The 18,576-nt window shown below is 36.6% G+C and overlaps 1 protein-coding gene across 1 annotated transcript; it reads right to left on the reverse strand.

Moving 5' to 3' along the window:
- Window positions 1–1,722: 1,722 nt before the first annotated feature.
- Window positions 1,723–17,607, reverse strand: AGY1 (Albino or Glassy Yellow 1). Its single transcript, XM_039036064.2, has 20 exons — window positions 17,001–17,607; window positions 16,660–16,732; window positions 15,131–15,337; window positions 14,052–14,155; window positions 13,779–13,958; window positions 13,335–13,553; window positions 7,295–7,408; window positions 7,096–7,209; window positions 6,693–6,860; window positions 6,163–6,338; window positions 5,731–5,797; window positions 5,473–5,619; window positions 5,212–5,307; window positions 5,059–5,127; window positions 4,778–4,879; window positions 4,442–4,693; window positions 4,288–4,355; window positions 3,540–3,657; window positions 2,643–2,882; window positions 1,723–2,135 (listed from the first exon to the last, which is right to left on the reverse strand). Exons 1-20 carry the CDS (start codon window positions 17,406–17,408, stop codon window positions 1,980–1,982), a joined length of 3,078 nt encoding a protein of 1,025 aa, XP_038891992.1. The 5' UTR covers window positions 17,409–17,607; the 3' UTR covers window positions 1,723–1,979.
- Between the last annotated feature and the right edge of the window lie 969 nt (window positions 17,608–18,576).

The following is an 18,576-nucleotide window of genomic DNA, read 5'->3' on the forward strand; positions in this document are numbered from 1 at the left end:
ATTTTTAGGGGAGGGTGAATATTTCTTTTTCTAGTTATACCTTATACATCTAGTTATTTACAGATTTACCATGATTGTTTCTGTTAAAAATAAGGGATTTTGAGGATGATTAGAATAATATATATCCTCTATAATCTAAAACCAACGCAAAATTGTAGATATTTGTATATATTATTTTTTTATTGTCTATATTTAGGTTGGGATTCCTCATTTTAATTTTTTTTGTTTACTATATGTTCGTCTTCTTATTACAGCAATAAAAATAGAAACAAAGAAGGTAGATCATGGTGAAGGAATGAGAGAAAAATATAATATCCGTTGGTGAAGTTTCTATCTTTGCTTGTCTTTGGTCCTATCTCAATTGTGCCTTCTATCAAACCAAGTAAACAGAACTTATGCAAATTTTCAGGCATGGTGTTGTGCATCTTCATCATCTCTAATGTACAACATTGTTAACAAACTCTATTAGAAGTTCTACATTTCGATTGCAATCGTAATCAGGGAAACAAATTAAAGGGTTTGATGAGTTTTTCTTTTAAGGTTTGAGATTGGATGGTAAGGTGGTTTTTGAATTCCAAAAGGAGGAATGCGCTCTACGAAACCATTGAGACAGTCTAGTTTTAATTCTTGCATGCAACCATTACTAAAAACCTTGTATGTATACCATTGTAATCCCATATAAGTCAAGTCGTTTGTATACACCATTGTAATCCCACTTTTATTGAATAATTATTATAAATTCATATATACTCCATGTTATTTATAATGTAACCCATTATATTTATGCATATATGCATCATGAAATTCATCCACAAGACAAGTTTTTTCAGATATTTATTTACCCCTCAGTCAATCCTATAAGTTGTTTGTGAGATTGGGAATAGTTAGAGGGTAACAATTTTCAACTATTTATTTACCCTTAGATAGTTGGTATTTATTTTGTTAATTGTACTTAGATGTATTTATATAAATGCATGTATCTATTTTTATGCACGTTATAGGTCCTATAAGATGTCTATATATACTGAGTAATACTAGCATCATTTTTCCCAGTACATATATATAACATGCATATATTTGTCTATGAATTTGAGGATTAGTGAAGGAAAATTAATAATTTTGAATTTGAGATTGTATTAGGTGAGGATTGTCGTATTTGATTTTGTTTGATTTAATTAAAATTTTATATTTGTTCTTATTTTACATGTGATAAGATTTTGTTTGTTAGTTCTCACTTTTAATAAGGATTGAAGCAACTAAAAAATAGTACAATCTTAGTTGCAGATATTATTATCACAACTAATCCAACAAATTCTACTAAAATGAAGGATTAGACATTTTTGCAAAGAAACTAAATCGTAGGCTTTTTGAAAATGCAACAACCGAAATGTAGCTATTTTTTTTTTGTGCTAGACTCTATGAATAATGTGGAGTCTATTGACGTTTATGAAGACTATTATATAATGTGGAAGGAGGATGGTACTCGGAGAATATTAAAAATCTTCCCAAGATAGATGCAACCCAACCAACTAGTATTTTTCTTTACACACATACTGATTACTAAATGCACCAATTAAGCCAATTTCTCAAGAAATACTTGGATCTATACCATCTTTGTACATCTCATTTTCATCACACAAGAAAAAGATTTAAAATATTTTGAAAATGATGTTAGAAGAATTAATCATGTGGCAAACAATGATTGGACAACGTCATGAGATGTAAAAAGAAAGAAAGATTGCAAGTATTTTTCATTTCTTATTAGACCAAAATTTCTACAAAATTATATTTTACATATCTTGGATTCACCATACAAGGACATGAACAAAAATTCAAATCTACAAACCCCCACGTTCATGCAAACGTACCCAACTACCTTGAATTAAATGCTCATGCAAGCAAGGCTTCAAAAGAATCCTCCTATACTCAGAATTTATGCCGATATAAGTTCTGAAGCACAAGAAGGGAAACTGCAGTATTTATGCAGTTGTTTTGGGGCTGGTAGCTGAAGAAGACGATTCAGCAGCAACTGGACCTGAATTATTATTATCTGTGCCTCTACCATTGGCTACAACTTCTTCCGACTTCTCCTTCCTTCCAGCATCCCGATCCTTCTTTACAAGCACCGGTTTGAACTGCCGAATGACGAGTAAAGAAAATTTGTAATAAAAATATAGGAAAGTGCTGAAAAGAGAGAGGATCAAAGAGTGTACAAGCATACATAGCTCAATTGACATAGTCCTTAGGATATCAAGCTCGAAGTCAGAGGTTTACTTCTCATCCCACATATCTTAAAAGAAAAAAGGACAAATTGAAAAAAAAACCATCCTAAAGTATGATGGTAGTTACAATTATACCCTTAATCTTTCAATGGTAAAAATTGAGTTCTCAAACTTAAATAAGTGTTAAAACTAGACTCTCAAATATGTAACAATGAGATAAGTTTGAGGTTCAGCTTTCATCATTTAGGATCCAATATCTAGAATAACGGTAGATTTGAAGGTCCAGATTTAACATCTGTATAAGTTTGAAGACTCAATTTTTGTAATCGAAAGTGAGGGTGGAATTGCAATTACCCCATACTTCAGTTTGCAATTTTCTAAAAGAAAAAAAGCAGAGTCCTTCCAGAATAGGATATATACCTGATATATAGAATAAATGACATTTCTCCTTATCTGTGCCATCATATCCAAGAAGAGGTTATAGCCCTCAAGTTTGTACTCTATAAGTGGATCGCGCTGTGCATATCCACGTAAACCTACAGCTTGTTGCACAAACTTAAGTGCTTGCAGGTGTTCTTTCCATAATCGGTCAATATTGCTCAAGATCAAGAACCTCTCAGCTTCCTTCATTAGTCCCGGCGCTTCCTTCTCTACAATATCCTGAAAATAGGAACAGTATTACAATATCAATGAACTTGAAATTTTAATTTGTTAGACTAGGAGAAATTTAATATTTTAAAATAATGCTTTAGCATCCTGTGAATTCAGATTAATTTTCATTCACGAGCACCAGTATCCTAATTATTAATAAAATGAGAAAATAATTAGGTAAGAGTACCTTGCATATATTTTCTTAACAGAACTTTTTCTTTGAACATATGGAAATGAATAATTGTTCAGGATACAAACTCCTGAGGGAGAAGTGGGGGGGAACAAAACAACTTAAGAACAAGCTCAACAAGGAAGAAAACAGACATCAAAATTCTCCAAATACGCTAACACGGATAAATCACCACTACTCCCAGAAATTTAAGCTGTTAGGTTAAAATAACTAATCATTTCAATTTGTTCTTCAACACACAAGACAGTACTTTTAATTTCATAAGGTCATGTTGAAGAAGATAAAGATAAAGATAAAGAAGAATTTGAACAATGAAGAGATGAGCGCCATCAAGGAGGGCATGAGCTTAAAATGAAAATAAGGCACTTCAAAACAAACTAAATGTAGGCGGGTCAGGGGTGGACCACATGCAAGAATCAGATGGAGATACACATAGATATAATATATATACACACATATATTATCCAAGTACAAACCCTTTTCTGTAAGTATGCTTCACGCCCACGTAGACGAAGATAATTCTGCAAACTCTCATACGTTGGATATTTACTCTTTAATAACTCTGGGGTCAAATCGTCCAACAGATAGCAATACCTAAACAAAGCGAAATGTGAGTCAAGGAAACCAAGATCAGGTTATGTGAATATCTATCAGAAAGAATTTGTAAGGTATCACCTACAAAATACGAATTTAACAACACATCACTCTAATCCAAGGAAATATACTGTTCTTTTAATCTCAACCAACAATAACAGAGATCAACCACGACATTAGACAGGACGAAAGGAAAGATTACATAACCCGGTCATTTAAGAGAACCGGACTCTCCACCTTCAGCAACCTGATTTTGAATTTTAGTGTGCCCCTCTGCTAGAGGTAACAAACCCACACTACCGAGCTCGGCCCTTCAGCAACCTGATTGCTACAAACAACCTACCTTTCTCAGGCACGTACAAATCCTCAAAAAGCCTTCTTGATGGAACCCACCTGACGACTTGCTAACAAGCTCCAGCAGCCTGGCCCATCCCACATTGTGCAGAAAGGCCTCTCTTACCCCTTCTTTTATATGTTTGAATACTTACAGCATTTCAAGCGGTAGATTTAACAAGTTGATGCACAGGAAAATTAAACTTCATAAGATTTAATCACTATTATGCTTCATGCCTTTTTAGCCACCTAACCGCAAAGCTGATGATAAACAATAAATGGGAATCCGGCCCTTACTGTTGAACTTTTGCTATGAGCTTCTCAAGATCCCAGTTTTCAGTTGGAGTATCAGAACCAATATTTGCCTGTAGTTTTTAAAATCAATGAGGCATCTGATATATTTGAACTAAATCAGGCATCGGTGAAATGAAAGAAAGTTCATATGACTCACTTCTAATATGTCATCCATTGTTAGCTCAGCATATTCAATAATAAGTGATTGTAAATTGTCTGATTCGAGTGCTCGCCTTCTCTCAGTGTATACACGATCTCTTTGGCTGTTTAAGACTTCATCATACTCAAACAACTGCTTCCGGATATCAAAAAAGTAGTTCTCCACTTTTCTTTGGGCTTCATCAAGTGCTTTTGTTAACATCTGGGATTCAATAGGAAGATCTTCTACTCTAAAAGCTCTCATTAAACCCTACAAATGCAAATAAAAATACTATATCAACAATCATGGATCAGAATCTGAAGTATAAGACCTAAGCTAAATATAAATTATAACCTGAATTCGGTCTCCACCAAATATCCTAAAGATGTTATCTTCAAGACTTAAGAAGAAACGTGAACTTCCAGGATCCCCTTGTCGACCACTTCGACCTCGCAGCTGCAATGATACATATTGAGAAGCCAATTTCATCTCAAGATCCATAGGAATAATACACAATCTTTTACAAGCATAAAGTAATTGTGACAATGGAAAAATCACAGTAAGAAAATAAATAAATGTCTAAACTTTGTTTATTACAGGATTACATCCCAGCAACATCAATACATAAATTCAACCTGATTATCAATTCGTCGGGATTCATGTCGTTCTGTCCCTACAACATGGAGTCCACCTGCTAGCACAACCTGCAAGGATGAGAACATAAGAGATACAACCAACACCAAGAAACGGGCAATAGATTTTCCTCCTCTTTGAGGGGAAAAACTGACCTTCTTCCTTTCTTCCTCAGTATAAACCTTGTATTCTTTGACAATTTCTAAAAATGCATTCCGCAACTTAGCTATGACATCATCTTGAGCAGGGCCCTACAAGTTCATAAGAAAAGAAAAGAACACCAAAGAAAAAGAACCTATAGTTGTGTCATGGCGGAATGATAACAAGTGCTTCACTTAATCGCCAAAAAAAGTATATAAAATCCTAAGAATTCTGCAGCTGTCGATGGAAAAGAATACAGGTTTTAAAGAATATACCTTCTCACAAGAATAAGATAGACGCTCTTCTGCTTCAAGCTCAGTTAGTGATTTCTGACCCCAAGTCTTCACAGCAAACTGTACGGCTTCTTCAGCCAATTTGGCATTCTCACTTGAAAGATCACATGGAAATAAACTTTCGTTCACCTAATGTATAATAAAATAGATCAACTGGGATACCATACAACAGAAGATACAAACCAAGTAAAAATATTGACAAAAAAAGTACAAATCAAAGAATAAAAATCGTTACAGCACCTTCCATGTTTTCTTAGGAGGAGGCTTCTTCACAGATACAAAAGCTCCATTAGTTAGTTTGACAAGTCTGCAATAAAATATTCCCACAAATTGTAAGGCTTGACCTATTATGCTTTAACTTCCACCCATTGTTGTTGTTTTCTACACGTCCATCCGTCCCTGGCCCCACTGCACTTATAGAATATAAGCCAAAAACCAAGGACGTGTAGTCTGAGCATGTGCAGCTTATTTGACATTCAAAAACAAAGAGTCTGACCTTCTAGTGCAACATACATCTCTCTCTCTCTCTCTCTCTCTCTCTCTTACATGCACACATACACATGTCCTCTCTTGTTTGTGTATATCTTCCTGATTTCTTACCATGCAATTACTTTGAGGACAAAAGAGGTTCAACAAGGGGAATATCAATCCATAACAAGATGAAGGTGATACCTTGGCATAAGCAGCTCACGTAACTTCAGTCTTGCCATAAATTCGGCATTTCCACCCAAAATTATATCAGTGCCCCGTCCAGCCATGTTTGTAGCAATGGTCACTGCACCTAGGCGACCACTCTGAGCAACAATTTCTGCTTCTCTCTCAACATTCTCTGGCTTTGCATTGAGAACCTTCAGAAATTAAAGTGCACTAAATCAGTCATAAAGACCTTGAAAAGTAATTGAGGTGTTTCCAAAGCCAAATGGTAGCTTCGGAAGGAAAAACAACGAACTCTTGGCATTGCAGTTGAGGCCTAGCACCCAGTTTATTGATTGTGTAAAAACTTGCTCAACGTTCATATTCTACCAAATTTACAAGTTCTTAACACAATGTTGAGAATACTAATTAAGAGATTAAATCTGCAGTAAGTTTCTGAATTTAGTGGAATTTAAAATGGTAATAGAGTAGGAGGTTCTATGTTCAAACCCTCTTAACATAAAGTTCTTCCCATTTCATATAATAGCCTATTTGTTGAAAGACTTGACCTCATGTGGAATTCCAGCTTCTTGCAACTGTTCAGAGAGAGCATCACTCTGCTCAACACTAGTTGTGCCAACAAGCACAGGGCGACCAGTCTTATACATTCTAGAAATCTCTACCACAACAGCTCGCCACTTTCCTGTTGTTGCCCTGAAAACTACGTCCGACTCATCCTGATAAAATAAAAAAGAAAAAGAAAAAAGAAAAGAAAGAAAGAAAGAAAAAGAAAAAGAAATGAGCATATGTATGGTGAGGACCACAGAGTTGGGTGAAACTTAGCTTAACACTTCTAAAGAAACTAAGGTTAAACCGTAGCCTTTCTGCATATTAGCATGTGCACACATGTAAAGCACATGACAATCAAAGGTCTCACAATTATCTATTTATGAAGAGCAGGCTTATCAATACCTTTCTTATCATAGGCTTGTTTGTAGGTACAATTGTGACTTTGAGCTTATATATACTCTCAAATTCAGTGCTTTCCGTTGCTGCAGTGCCAGTCATTCCACACAGCTTTGGGAACTGCAAACAGTGCAAAGAAGAAGCATCAAGGAAAGCGAGAAAAATCTTATCGAGTTTACAGAAGAAAAATTGTCCTGGAATCTACCTGGAGGAAGAAGTTTTGATAACTTATTGAAGCTAGGGTAACAGTTTCATTTTGAATTGGTAAACCTTCTTTTGCTTCGACTGCTTGATGAAGTCCATCACTCCATCTTCTGCCCTGGACAGTTAAATATAATTCCATCATCAAATTGTACTGTACAAATAAGTATGACGTACACGTACATATATTGTAATATGAATGATTGAATGCAGCAGTTGACATATATGTTAACATTACAATATTTACACTTTATGGTATCTGTCGAAAATAGAGGGCTGTTATGTATTAATCCTAATGGTATTTTAGCATTTTTACTTTACCCTAGACTGTATTAGGGTATCTATACTTTAGCATTTTTACTTTACCCTAGACTGTATTAGGGTTTCCTATAGATCTATTTATACCTATGCCCTCTCTTGTATTTTGATAAGAAAAGAATAATAAAAAGTACTCTTCTATTGTGGTTTTTTCTCCCTGTTCTAGGGTTTTCTACGTAAATATTGTGTCTTCTTCTTCTTCCGATATGGTATTAGAGCATGGTGATGAAACCCTAGCCATTGTTGACGAAAATCAGCCTGTGGTCTCTCAATCTTCACCAACAGAAGCAGCTGCCACCACTGTCGATGCAGCCCATACCGCCGCCGTGCAAGCAGCCATCGATCATTACCTCTAAATGACACTGCCTCTCCTTCTCGGCCAGCCGACATCCCGGCCACCTGCAGCTGCCAGAAACTTACCAGATCCCAAGCCCAAGTGGGCTTCTGCCAATCGCCAGTCTACCAAACCCAGCCCATGCCGGAAGCCACCCGACTGCTGGATTTATGCCGGCGTTGCACTACCCGAGCGTCAGCATCACCCAACAGCGCCAGCCCATGTCGAGCGTCACACTTCCGTTGATGGCTCTTTACCCGAGAGCTGGTGTCATTAGCAGCACCGACGATCCCCACGATGGACAGCAGCCATCTTTACCCGATCGTAAGTGTACATTTGAAACGGGAGTCCTCATTTTCTCACAGTGGACAGCAACCAGCCTTCTCGGGCAGCAATGGTGCTTCAGGTTCGATGGGCTTATCTCCAATGGTGGTCCAACAACAATTGGCTAGTCTCCACAACAAATTGTCGCTCTTGGGGCAGCTCTTGGGCCAACTAAAAATCTCCAACCAAATTCCGCAAATTCCGATTTATCCTTAGATCTACTGATGTATTCAGAAAATTCAGTAACCGTCTTTCCTACTTTGCTTATAACAAATGTTATGTCTGGATCTATGGGAACTTCTGCAAGTTTCATTACAGGAGAGAAACTGAATGGCCATAACTATTTTTCCTGGTTTCAATCCATCAAGATGGCCCTCGAGGGGCGTCACAAGTTTGGATATTTAACTGGTGAGATACCAAGACCTAGACCAGGAGATCCACATGAGCGCATTTGGAAAGGAGAAGACTCTTTATTTCATTCGTTATTAGTTAACAGTATGAAACCATAGATAGGAAAACCCTTACTTTATGCTGCAACTACTCGAGATATTTGGGATGCAGTACAAAAGTTATTTTAAGAGGCAGAATGCATAACGATTGTACACGTTGCGTAAACAGGTCCATGAGTGCAAACAAGGAACGATGGAACGATTGTACACGTTACGTGTTTATGACTTTCTTGCTGGTTTGAATTTCAAGTTTGATACTGTGCACAGTCAAATACTGGGACAAAGACCAATACCTTCCCTCATGGTAGTTTGCTCTGAGGTTCGTTTGGAGGAGGATCTAACGGAAAAGAAAGGTTTATCCTCAAGAAATGTTGCATCCATGGAAACAAGATATTTTCGTGAGGATGGATGGTAACACTTATACCCTCGTTGGTGAAGAAGATACCCGACAAAGACACATTTTTTAGCACGAGGGGTAAATTTAGTGCAGTTAGGACCATGAGTATGGACAAAGGCAATGCACTCAAACACTCGAAGAGGGACATCGGGAATAAGACGTGTGGTAGGGTATGACTTTTTGAAGCACTCAAGAGGAGTTTGAAATTGGAGAACACGGCAAGGCATCGATTGATAAGATGTACAATTCCTTTAGAAGCCAAAAAATCATGGAAGGTGGTGTTAAAGAACTTATGACCGTGCACTGCGAAGGATGACAATTTTAGTGTTAAACTGAGTCTCTATAGTCGTATAAAATTGTTGGAATATCGATGATACTTCCACTTTATCAGCAAAGAGGAACACTCAAGTAAGACGAGTGTGATCATCGATAAAGGTCATGAACCAACGTTCCCCAGAAGAAGTAGTGATGTTTGACGGACCCCAAACATCACTATGGATAAGAGTAAAAGGTTGAGATGGTTTGTAAGGTTGGGATAAAAAAGAGACCCGATGTTGTTTAACACGAATACAGACATCACAAGGCAAGGAAGAGACATCAACATTATGGAATAAATGAGGAAATAAATATTTCATATATTGAAAACTTGGGTGACCAAGATGAAAATGCCATAACATTTAATCCTTTTAAGAAGTTGGAAAACAAGAAGATACTAAACTAGTCCTATAACAATTCCTAAAGGAAGCATCAACATTAAGGAAATAGAACCCCCTATCGTGTCGGGCAGTGCCAATCGTCGTCCCCGAACTCAAGTTCTGAAAGGAAACAGTATCGGGTGAGAATACAACTTGATAATCCAAATCTCTAGTAATCTTACTGATAGATGGTAAGTTGCATGAAATTTTCGAGACATGTAACACATCTTGTAAGGTCAAACCCTCAAAAGGAGAGAGATGACCCTTTCCCGCAACAGGAGCAAAGGACCCATCGACAATCCGGATTCTCTCATTGTCAGCACTCGGATAATATGAAAGGAATTGATCATGCGAGCTAGTCAAATGATTTGTACCTCCTGAATCAAGAATCCACGGTTTTTTACCATTAACACTAAGAAGGCTGAAGGATTGAAATGTACCTGACTGGGCAATAGCACTGACTCTGACAATACCAGAGTCATTCTAGTTATTCACCTGAGATTGAGACTGAGAAGCATCATTTGTCGAATCACTCACAAGTGCTCGGCCAGAACTTGACTTATCGTTAAAATGACGACGTCTACTATCCGGAGGACGACCATGTAGCTTCCAGCACTAATCCTTAATGCCAGGGCTTCTTGCAATGTTCACATACTGGAGGAGGTCTACTATTCTGCTTGTCACCATCAAGCCCAGATAACTAATTGGTCCACATCTTCAATTCCTACGGACTTGCTTCCTGAACCCATATTTGGTACAAACGATACTGTCCTACCTACTAAACAGGTTCCTTGGATAACGTACTACAGGAAAAATATCAAAAAGGAAATAGTGCCACTGGTTGCTTCTCCGACTACAGTCCATGAATTGAAACCAGCACCAACTCAAGGTACTCCTATTTCTGGTAATATTGATGTCTATGTTGAGGGAGATATATGTGATGTGGGTGAGAATGACAACTTCTGGTAACACTGATGCTTGTATCGAGGGTGATATGTGTGATGTGGATGTGGTTGGGAGTGACAAAATTGATGTGATAACTCTAGGAAATGACAAAGTTGCAAGTAGGGATGAGTCTTTGGAAGAAGCACCAGAGGATGAGACTCTACCGCAGGGAACTGAGTGTGACCATTATCCTCTTACTGATGAGGGATCTGACAAAATAGAGAGTTATGATGCCTCTTTGGATCTACCCATTGCGTTGAGAAAGGGTAATAGGTCTTGCACCAAATATCCCATGCATAGCTTTCTATCTTACTATAATTTATCTCCCGAGTTCAGAGCTCTCACTACGAGTCTGGGTACTCTCTATTTTACTGTAATGATACCAAACAATATACATGTAGTAATGGAGGTTCCTGAATGGAAGGCTGTCGTCATGGAAGAGATGAGAGCTCTTGAAAAGAACAATACATGGGATCATGTTGCTCTTCCTAAAGAGCATAAGACAGTTGGATGCAAGTGGGTGTTCACCATAAAGTATAAGTCTAATGGAACTCTTGACAGGTACGAGGCCAAATTGGTTGCGAAAGGGTTTACTCAGACTTTTGGAATAGACTACTCAGAGATTTTTTCTCCTATAGCGAAGCTAAATACAATTCGAGTTCTCCTTTCAGTGGAAGTTAACAAAGACTGGTCTCTCCATCAACTCGATTTGAAGAATGCATTTCTAAATGGTGAATTAGAGGAAGAGGTTTATATGAGCCATCCTCCTAGTTTTGAAGCCCAATTTGACCATCAGGTATGTAAACTCAGGAAGTCTCTATATGGTTTGAAACAGTCTCTGAGAGCTTGGTTTGACAGGTTCACTACCTTTGTTAAGTCCCAAGGTTTTACTCAGGGGCAGGGGCACTCTGATCACACCTTGTTCACAAAAAGGTCAATATCAAGGAAGATTGTTGTTCTTATTGTGTAATAGACGATATTGTTCTGTAAGGGGATGATGCTGCTGAGATTATCAAGAAGGAAAATGCTTGAGGAGTTTGAGATTAAAGACCTTGGGAGATTAAGGTATTTTCTAGGAATGGAAGTGGCAAAATCAAGAGAGGAGATTTCTCTTTCTCAACGGAAATATACACTTGATTTATTGAAAGAAACAGGTATGACTGGATGTAAACCTATTGATACTCCAATAGAATTCAATGCTAAGCTGGGTGATTCTATTAACAAAGTTCCTGTCAATAAAGAGAGAAACCAACGTCTAGTGAGAAATTGATTTGCTTATCCCATACTATACCAGATATATCCTACGCTGTCAGTATAGTTAGTCAGTTTATGTAGGCACCTTACGAAGAACATATGAAGGCTATAAATCGAATCCCGAGGTATTTGAAAACTACTCCAGGTAAGGGTCTGGGGAAAACCAGCAGACGATGTATTGAGGCGTACACCAACTTTGATTGGGCAGGTTTTGTTATAGACAGAAGATCGACATCTGGGTATTGTACTTTTGTGTGGGATAATCTTGTTACTTGGAGAAGTAAGAAGCAAGGTCTGGTTGCTAGAACTAGAAGCAGTGCTGAAGCAGAATACAGAGCCATGAGTCTGGGAATATGTAAAGAAATCTGGTTAAAGAAAGTTTTGTCTGATCTCCATTAAGACAGTGATCTTCCTGAAGCTCTATTGTGATAATAAAGCAACGATAAGCATAGTCAACAATCCGATTCAACATGATAGAACAAAACACGTGGAAATCGATAGACACTTCGTCAAAAAAAGACTGGACAGTGGCAATATTTGTATCCCTTACATTCCTTCTCGTCAACAGGTTGCTAATATTCTCACCAAAGTGTTACTCGGGTAAAGCTTTGATTCTTGTGTTAGCAAGTTGGGTCTTATTGATATCTACGGCATAACTTGAGGGGGAGTGAGGAGTGTTGAAAATAGAGGGCCGTTATGTATTAACCCTAAGGGTATTTTAGAATTTTTACTTTGCCCTAGGCTATATTAGGGTTTCCTACAGATCTATTTATACCTATGCCCTCTCTTGTATTTTGATAAGAAAAGAATAATAAAAAGTACTATTCTATCGTGGTTTTTCTCTCTGTTCTAGGGTTTTCCACGTAAATATTATGTCGTCTTCTTCTTTCAATATCGTTAAAATAAAAATATGGGCAAATATCAAAAGGAATGGAGGTACAGTACAAAAGAGGACATACAAAAATATAAGCTAAAACCAAACAGAAAAGGCACGAAAAGATGAAAGAATCACTATTCTAATATTTAGTTGAAACGTACGTAACCCTGTAGGATGGTCCTCTAACTTACAATTAACAATTTGTAGCTCATTTCATTCCAGTTATTTCATACAAATAGGTAGCTGAAACTTTTATAAAATAGAACTGGTCATATAAGAATATGCCATAAAACAACACCGAAGCAGATGACCTACTCATGAGATGAGATCACTTTTCTAGCGTGTATGTTTTAATTCTCAGATAAAGAGAGAAAATGAAAAGCCAAACCATGCATGGGTACAATCAAATATAATGTATTCCTGAGGATACAGATGAATTCAGAAAAATTACCTGCATCACTCTACCAGTGAACTCATCTACAATTAGGACCTCTTTACCACGAATTATGTAATTGACGTCTCTTAGAAATAGTTCTTTAGCTTTTATTGCATTAAGAACGTATGATGCCCATTGTTCTCGAGGATCATACAAGTCTTTAACATCCAGAATTTCCTCAGCATCTTCATAACCTTGTTCTGTCAGCAGCACAGTCTTCTGTTTCTCATCCACCTGCAACAATTACAGCACAACTATTACAATTTTATATTCTTGTTTGTCCCTACTTTTTATCACTTGACAAAGCAAGCAAATCTTCACTCTGTGAGGGAAATAAGCTATCTTCTTAAAATCACATGTAGACAAATCTGATCAATTACCATAGCTAAGCCACACACTAAGTAAGAACAATTATTTTTAATAAGCTATCTTCTTAAGAAACATAATTGGTAATCTTACAGTGTAATGTATATCACGTTCAAAAGCAGAAGCCAGCTTTGCAGCTTTATAATATCTATCACTAGGTTTTTCTGCGGGGCCAGATATAATGAGCGGGGTTCTTGCTTCATCAATGAGGATAGAATCAACCTCATCAATCACACAGTAATTGAAATCTCTTAAGACAAGCTCTTCGACACTCTGCACATGTTACAGATGCATTTAGGTGATTTGATCGGAACAGACCAAATAAAATGCAACTCAAAGCAAGCAAATAAGTCAAGGATTACTTTCCGTGGCAAGATTGTCCCTCAAGTAATCAAAACCAAGCTCGCTATTAGTGACATAGGTAATATCACTTAGGTAATTCTCCCTTCTTTCTTCACTTGTCATATTCTCTGTACAAAATTTTGGTGAGGGGTTAAATGACAGGGCAATGAAACACTAAGTGAGTCCAAACAAATATAGATAGAATTTTAAAATTTATGGAGTGGCAGATGGAACCAGAAAGTGCGAGAGAAAAGGGAAAATAGCTCCACGCCTCAATATGGAAAAAAGACAGTAAAACATTGGTTCTTAAGAAACTAGCATAAACCACTTATGTCATGTAATGTATATTCACAACAATGTACAATGATGATTTAAGAATAATAACGATTTCATTTGAGCAAGTACTTAATTTGTATTGTACAATATCGTTTTAAGAATAATATAAAATACTTAATTTTTATGTTTTTATGTTTTTAGTGTATTCAGATTTTGCATTTAAAATTTTGATATGCAAAATTATATTATAAAAGGATAAAAACATTTAGAAATATAGTATTTCATATTATAAACACAATTAATTTTTTTTAAATTAAAATATGTATTATGTAATGTACTATAAATTATATAATATTACAAAATAATAGTTGTACAAAAAAAATTAACAAAAGCCATGTTAAAAACTGGGTTAATAAAAGTTCATATTCAACTTAATATTTAGTGGGTAACTACAATCAGTTTTACGGTTTATAAATATAGCATCAAACAAATTTAAAACAATTGTTTAAATTATAATACATCTTCTGAATTTCCTATTGCCTACCAAACAAGTTCTTAATAAAATAATTGTTCTCAAGGTCTAGATGTACTTTAAAATATTTGTTATTGCCATAGCTGATGGGATATCTAACGTGGAGTAAAGAATGGTAATGAAAAAAACTGGATTCTGAACTTCCAGGTATCATTAAACAAATAGCCAGGAGACCAGTACTTACAAATTTAAAAACATAGAACCTGCATAGGAATCAGAAGTGAGAATGTTCGTCCAACTACTTAGTGAAAAATGTAATTTGGTTTTTGGAGATTCAAAAAGGAATGAGGCATACGTTGAATGAGGCCAACCTTCAGTCCAAGAAAACGAGGGACTTGACCAACCCACTCACAGTCTCGCCTGGCCAGATAATCATTAACAGTAACAACATGAACTCCTTTTCCAGTTAAAGCATTCAAATAAGCTGGTAAAATAGCAACTAAGGTCTTTCCTTCTCCAGTTCTCATCTCTGCTATTTCTCCCTTATGAAGAACCATGCCACCTGCAAGAAAAGAACTAAGAAACTAAAACGTTTGTACCTTAATAAGTGCACTGTTCATAATAATGCTTCGGTATCAAGAATTCGATATGCAGTTGAAATTTAGATATGTAAGAAGGAATGGATCAAGCAAACCTTCCTTTATTTGTATACAGTATTTCCAAAGTAAAAATGTAGTAACTAGTTTACCGAAATATTGATTAAAAAATAAAACTGACATTCCAATACTATTTCTTAACAAAAAACCAAACTTTCATAAGAATGAGATTACGATAACGGGCTATGATAAAAACAAAACCCAAACTAAAGGAAGCCAACAAAAAATTATAAAAAGAGGTCCAGTTTTCAAGAATAAAAACAAAAGATATTACAAAATTAATGAGCCGTAAACACCCAAAGGGAGAATTGAAGTGAACAAATGCCCTTCTACATCTCCTCTTAGGCGCCCCTACACCCTTAAAGATTCTCAATCTCTATAACTTTATATTCCACATAAAAGCCAAAACAAACAACTAGGGAAAAGCCTTTCTTCTATCCTAGAACGGTGAATATAAGAGCACCTCCTCCAACATCATGTTACAGGGCCTACTCAAAGCCAACCTCACTCTGAATATCTCCAAGAAATAAGAATCTTCCCTAAACTACTTCAATAAACTAACATCTCTATAGCATACCATCTAAATCCTCTCCTGCATGTTTATGATGAACACACTACTGAAGTCCAAGACAGAATAAATGGTGTCAATCCTGATAAGAGCAAATGGTGTTAATCCTGATATGAGCAACCAACAATGTTTTACTTGGAGATTTTAACCTCCCAATGTGTCCTCCTCAAAAATCGAAAAAGAGTATCAAACAATCAGTAAAATTCTAAAGCTTCCAAGTTCCTTACATAACATATACACCAAAAACCATTACTGGTACATTAAATTTGAGGCTTCAAGGAGTTCTTTTTCCTTCTTACTTCTTGGATACATGATTATTTATTTATAGATGTCAACCAGTGGTTTGTGTAACCCTCATGGAGTTAGATGCCCTCATCTCCCATCCGTTTTTATGTTCCATCATCCAATAATAGTATGATCTTGTCTTCCATCAAAACATTAGGCATTGTATTCCTATTTCTGTATTTCCGTTTTTTTTTCCTGATAAGGAACGTTGTACATTATAAAGAGAAATCACTGAAGAATTCGCAGTAAATAACTCTCATCACGAACTTGCAGACGCAGTAGAAAACTGCTAAATAAAGCTAATTCATAACAGATGACAGAGAACTATTCATATAGAGAAAAGGCAACAGAGAAAATGTAGCGTAGATAATTTACCTATCAGTTGAACATCAAACGGCCGGAGCCCCAATACCCTCTTCGAAGCCTCTCTCACAACAGCAAATGCTTCCTGCAGCAAAAACTACACGGTTAGAAACTTAGAACTTCGCAATAGAGCATTCAGAACAAAGTATGACCGAAAATGAACTTTCCGCATGAGTTTGACAGGCATTTAAATTTCAGTATCAAATACAATCTACTAAAGCGACGGTTATCGTCGGAACATTCCGCATGACTACGCTACTGAAACGACTCTGAAGTAGTATTACAAACATGAAGAAGTTAAGATATAAACATAAAAATAGTTAATTAAAGGAGTATTGGCTTACGATTCTTACCGGCAAAAGAGAATCCAGTGACTCGCCCGTTTGCGCTCGCTCTTTCAGCGTAGACGTCTTGTCCCTTAGTTGCGAGTCCGATAACGCAGACATTTGCGCTTCTAATCCATTGATAACGGCAACAGTTGAAGCATATTGCTGTCTAGTGGACTCACCAGTGTCAGTTCCTCTAAAAATTCCGCCTAAAAAACCTCCAAGCGAAGCTACAGGGAGCGCATTCCGTTTTGTAGAATACGCCAAATTAGAAGTTCTGGATCGGAATTGGAAGGCAGATTTATGGATAAATGCGGAGCGAAGATGGGATTTCAGAGAGAATGCATCAAAAGAGAGGAGAAACTTGCAAGATTGAGATGAAAGGGAAGGGTGGCAGTGCTTCACCATTGGTGAATCACAAAGCGGCGTTGCCATACTGGTTGTTCTCTTCTTCTGTTCTTGATTTTCCGAATCACACAATGATCAGAGAAAGATGGATGGGAGATTGGATGAACAGAAATGCAGAGGAGAAAAAGCGGGAAAGAAGTTATGAAGGTGAAAAGGCAACGACGAGAGTAGAAATGAAGCTAAGCATTTCGCCGGAGACGCTAAACCGAAGCGCAGTCCATCTGGCATTGACTATGGATAAGGCAACCAAATATTGAGGACAGGTGGCGTTAACACAGACCACTACGCCACTGCCACAGAATTTTGTTTTAAAATTTTTTTGTTTTTTTTTTCCAGTTTTAGGAGGTCATATACATATAATAAGGATTGAGATTTGAACCACAAATTTCCGCCAATACAATTTGTATGTTTGTTGAGTTGTGCTCGTTTTGTCAAACAATAATTTTAAATCGAATTACACTTTGAATTTTTGTAAGTGTTTGAATTTATATTATCTATTATATTTTTGTTTGGATAAAATCGAAAGAGTTATAATTTTATCAATTAAACTTCTAAATTTTCATGTATGAATTAATTTAGATTCTCAATTTAGACTTTTCTTGAAAATGAACCATGAATACATTTGAGAGTGGGATTTGGTGTCGCTCTCAAAAGATCACTAATTAAACAAAATTTAAATTATCCTAAACTCGACGGCTACTACTACAAGGATGTAGCAACAGTGGCAAGCACGAGTCAATCCAAAAGGAAGCGCTAATTTTGTTTTGTTAAGCTAATTAGCTAGTTATAGCGGTAAATGGAGGGTTGTGTATAGATAGTGATAGTGAAGTGTAAGAAAAATAAAATGCAAGGGTAAATGTAAAACTAGGGTAGGATTTAACTAGTTTCGAGAGCAAGAGAGACTCTATGCAATTTCAATCATTAAATTATGTTAACTAGACATGCATTCGATTTTATGCGTGCACAACAACTCGCTTAACACATACATGCTAGCTTCTACAAAGGCAGATAACTAGCTAGGATTGAACCAAGAAAGCATCCTAATTATTAATTAAGGTTGGAAAGTCATTCCCTAATTAAATTACATGCCTTTAAATTCCCACTACAAGAAAAAGAGACCCTCTCGACGCCTAAAACAACTATTGGGAAATACATCGTCGAGAAAGAGAATCTCTCTTGATTACATAAGGGTACC

The sequence above is a fragment of the Benincasa hispida genome, chromosome 7, assembly GCF_027475165.1.
Source record: "Benincasa hispida cultivar pf3 chromosome 7, pf3_genome.v1.1, whole genome shotgun sequence".
Taxonomy (NCBI): domain Eukaryota; kingdom Viridiplantae; phylum Streptophyta; class Magnoliopsida; order Cucurbitales; family Cucurbitaceae; genus Benincasa; species Benincasa hispida.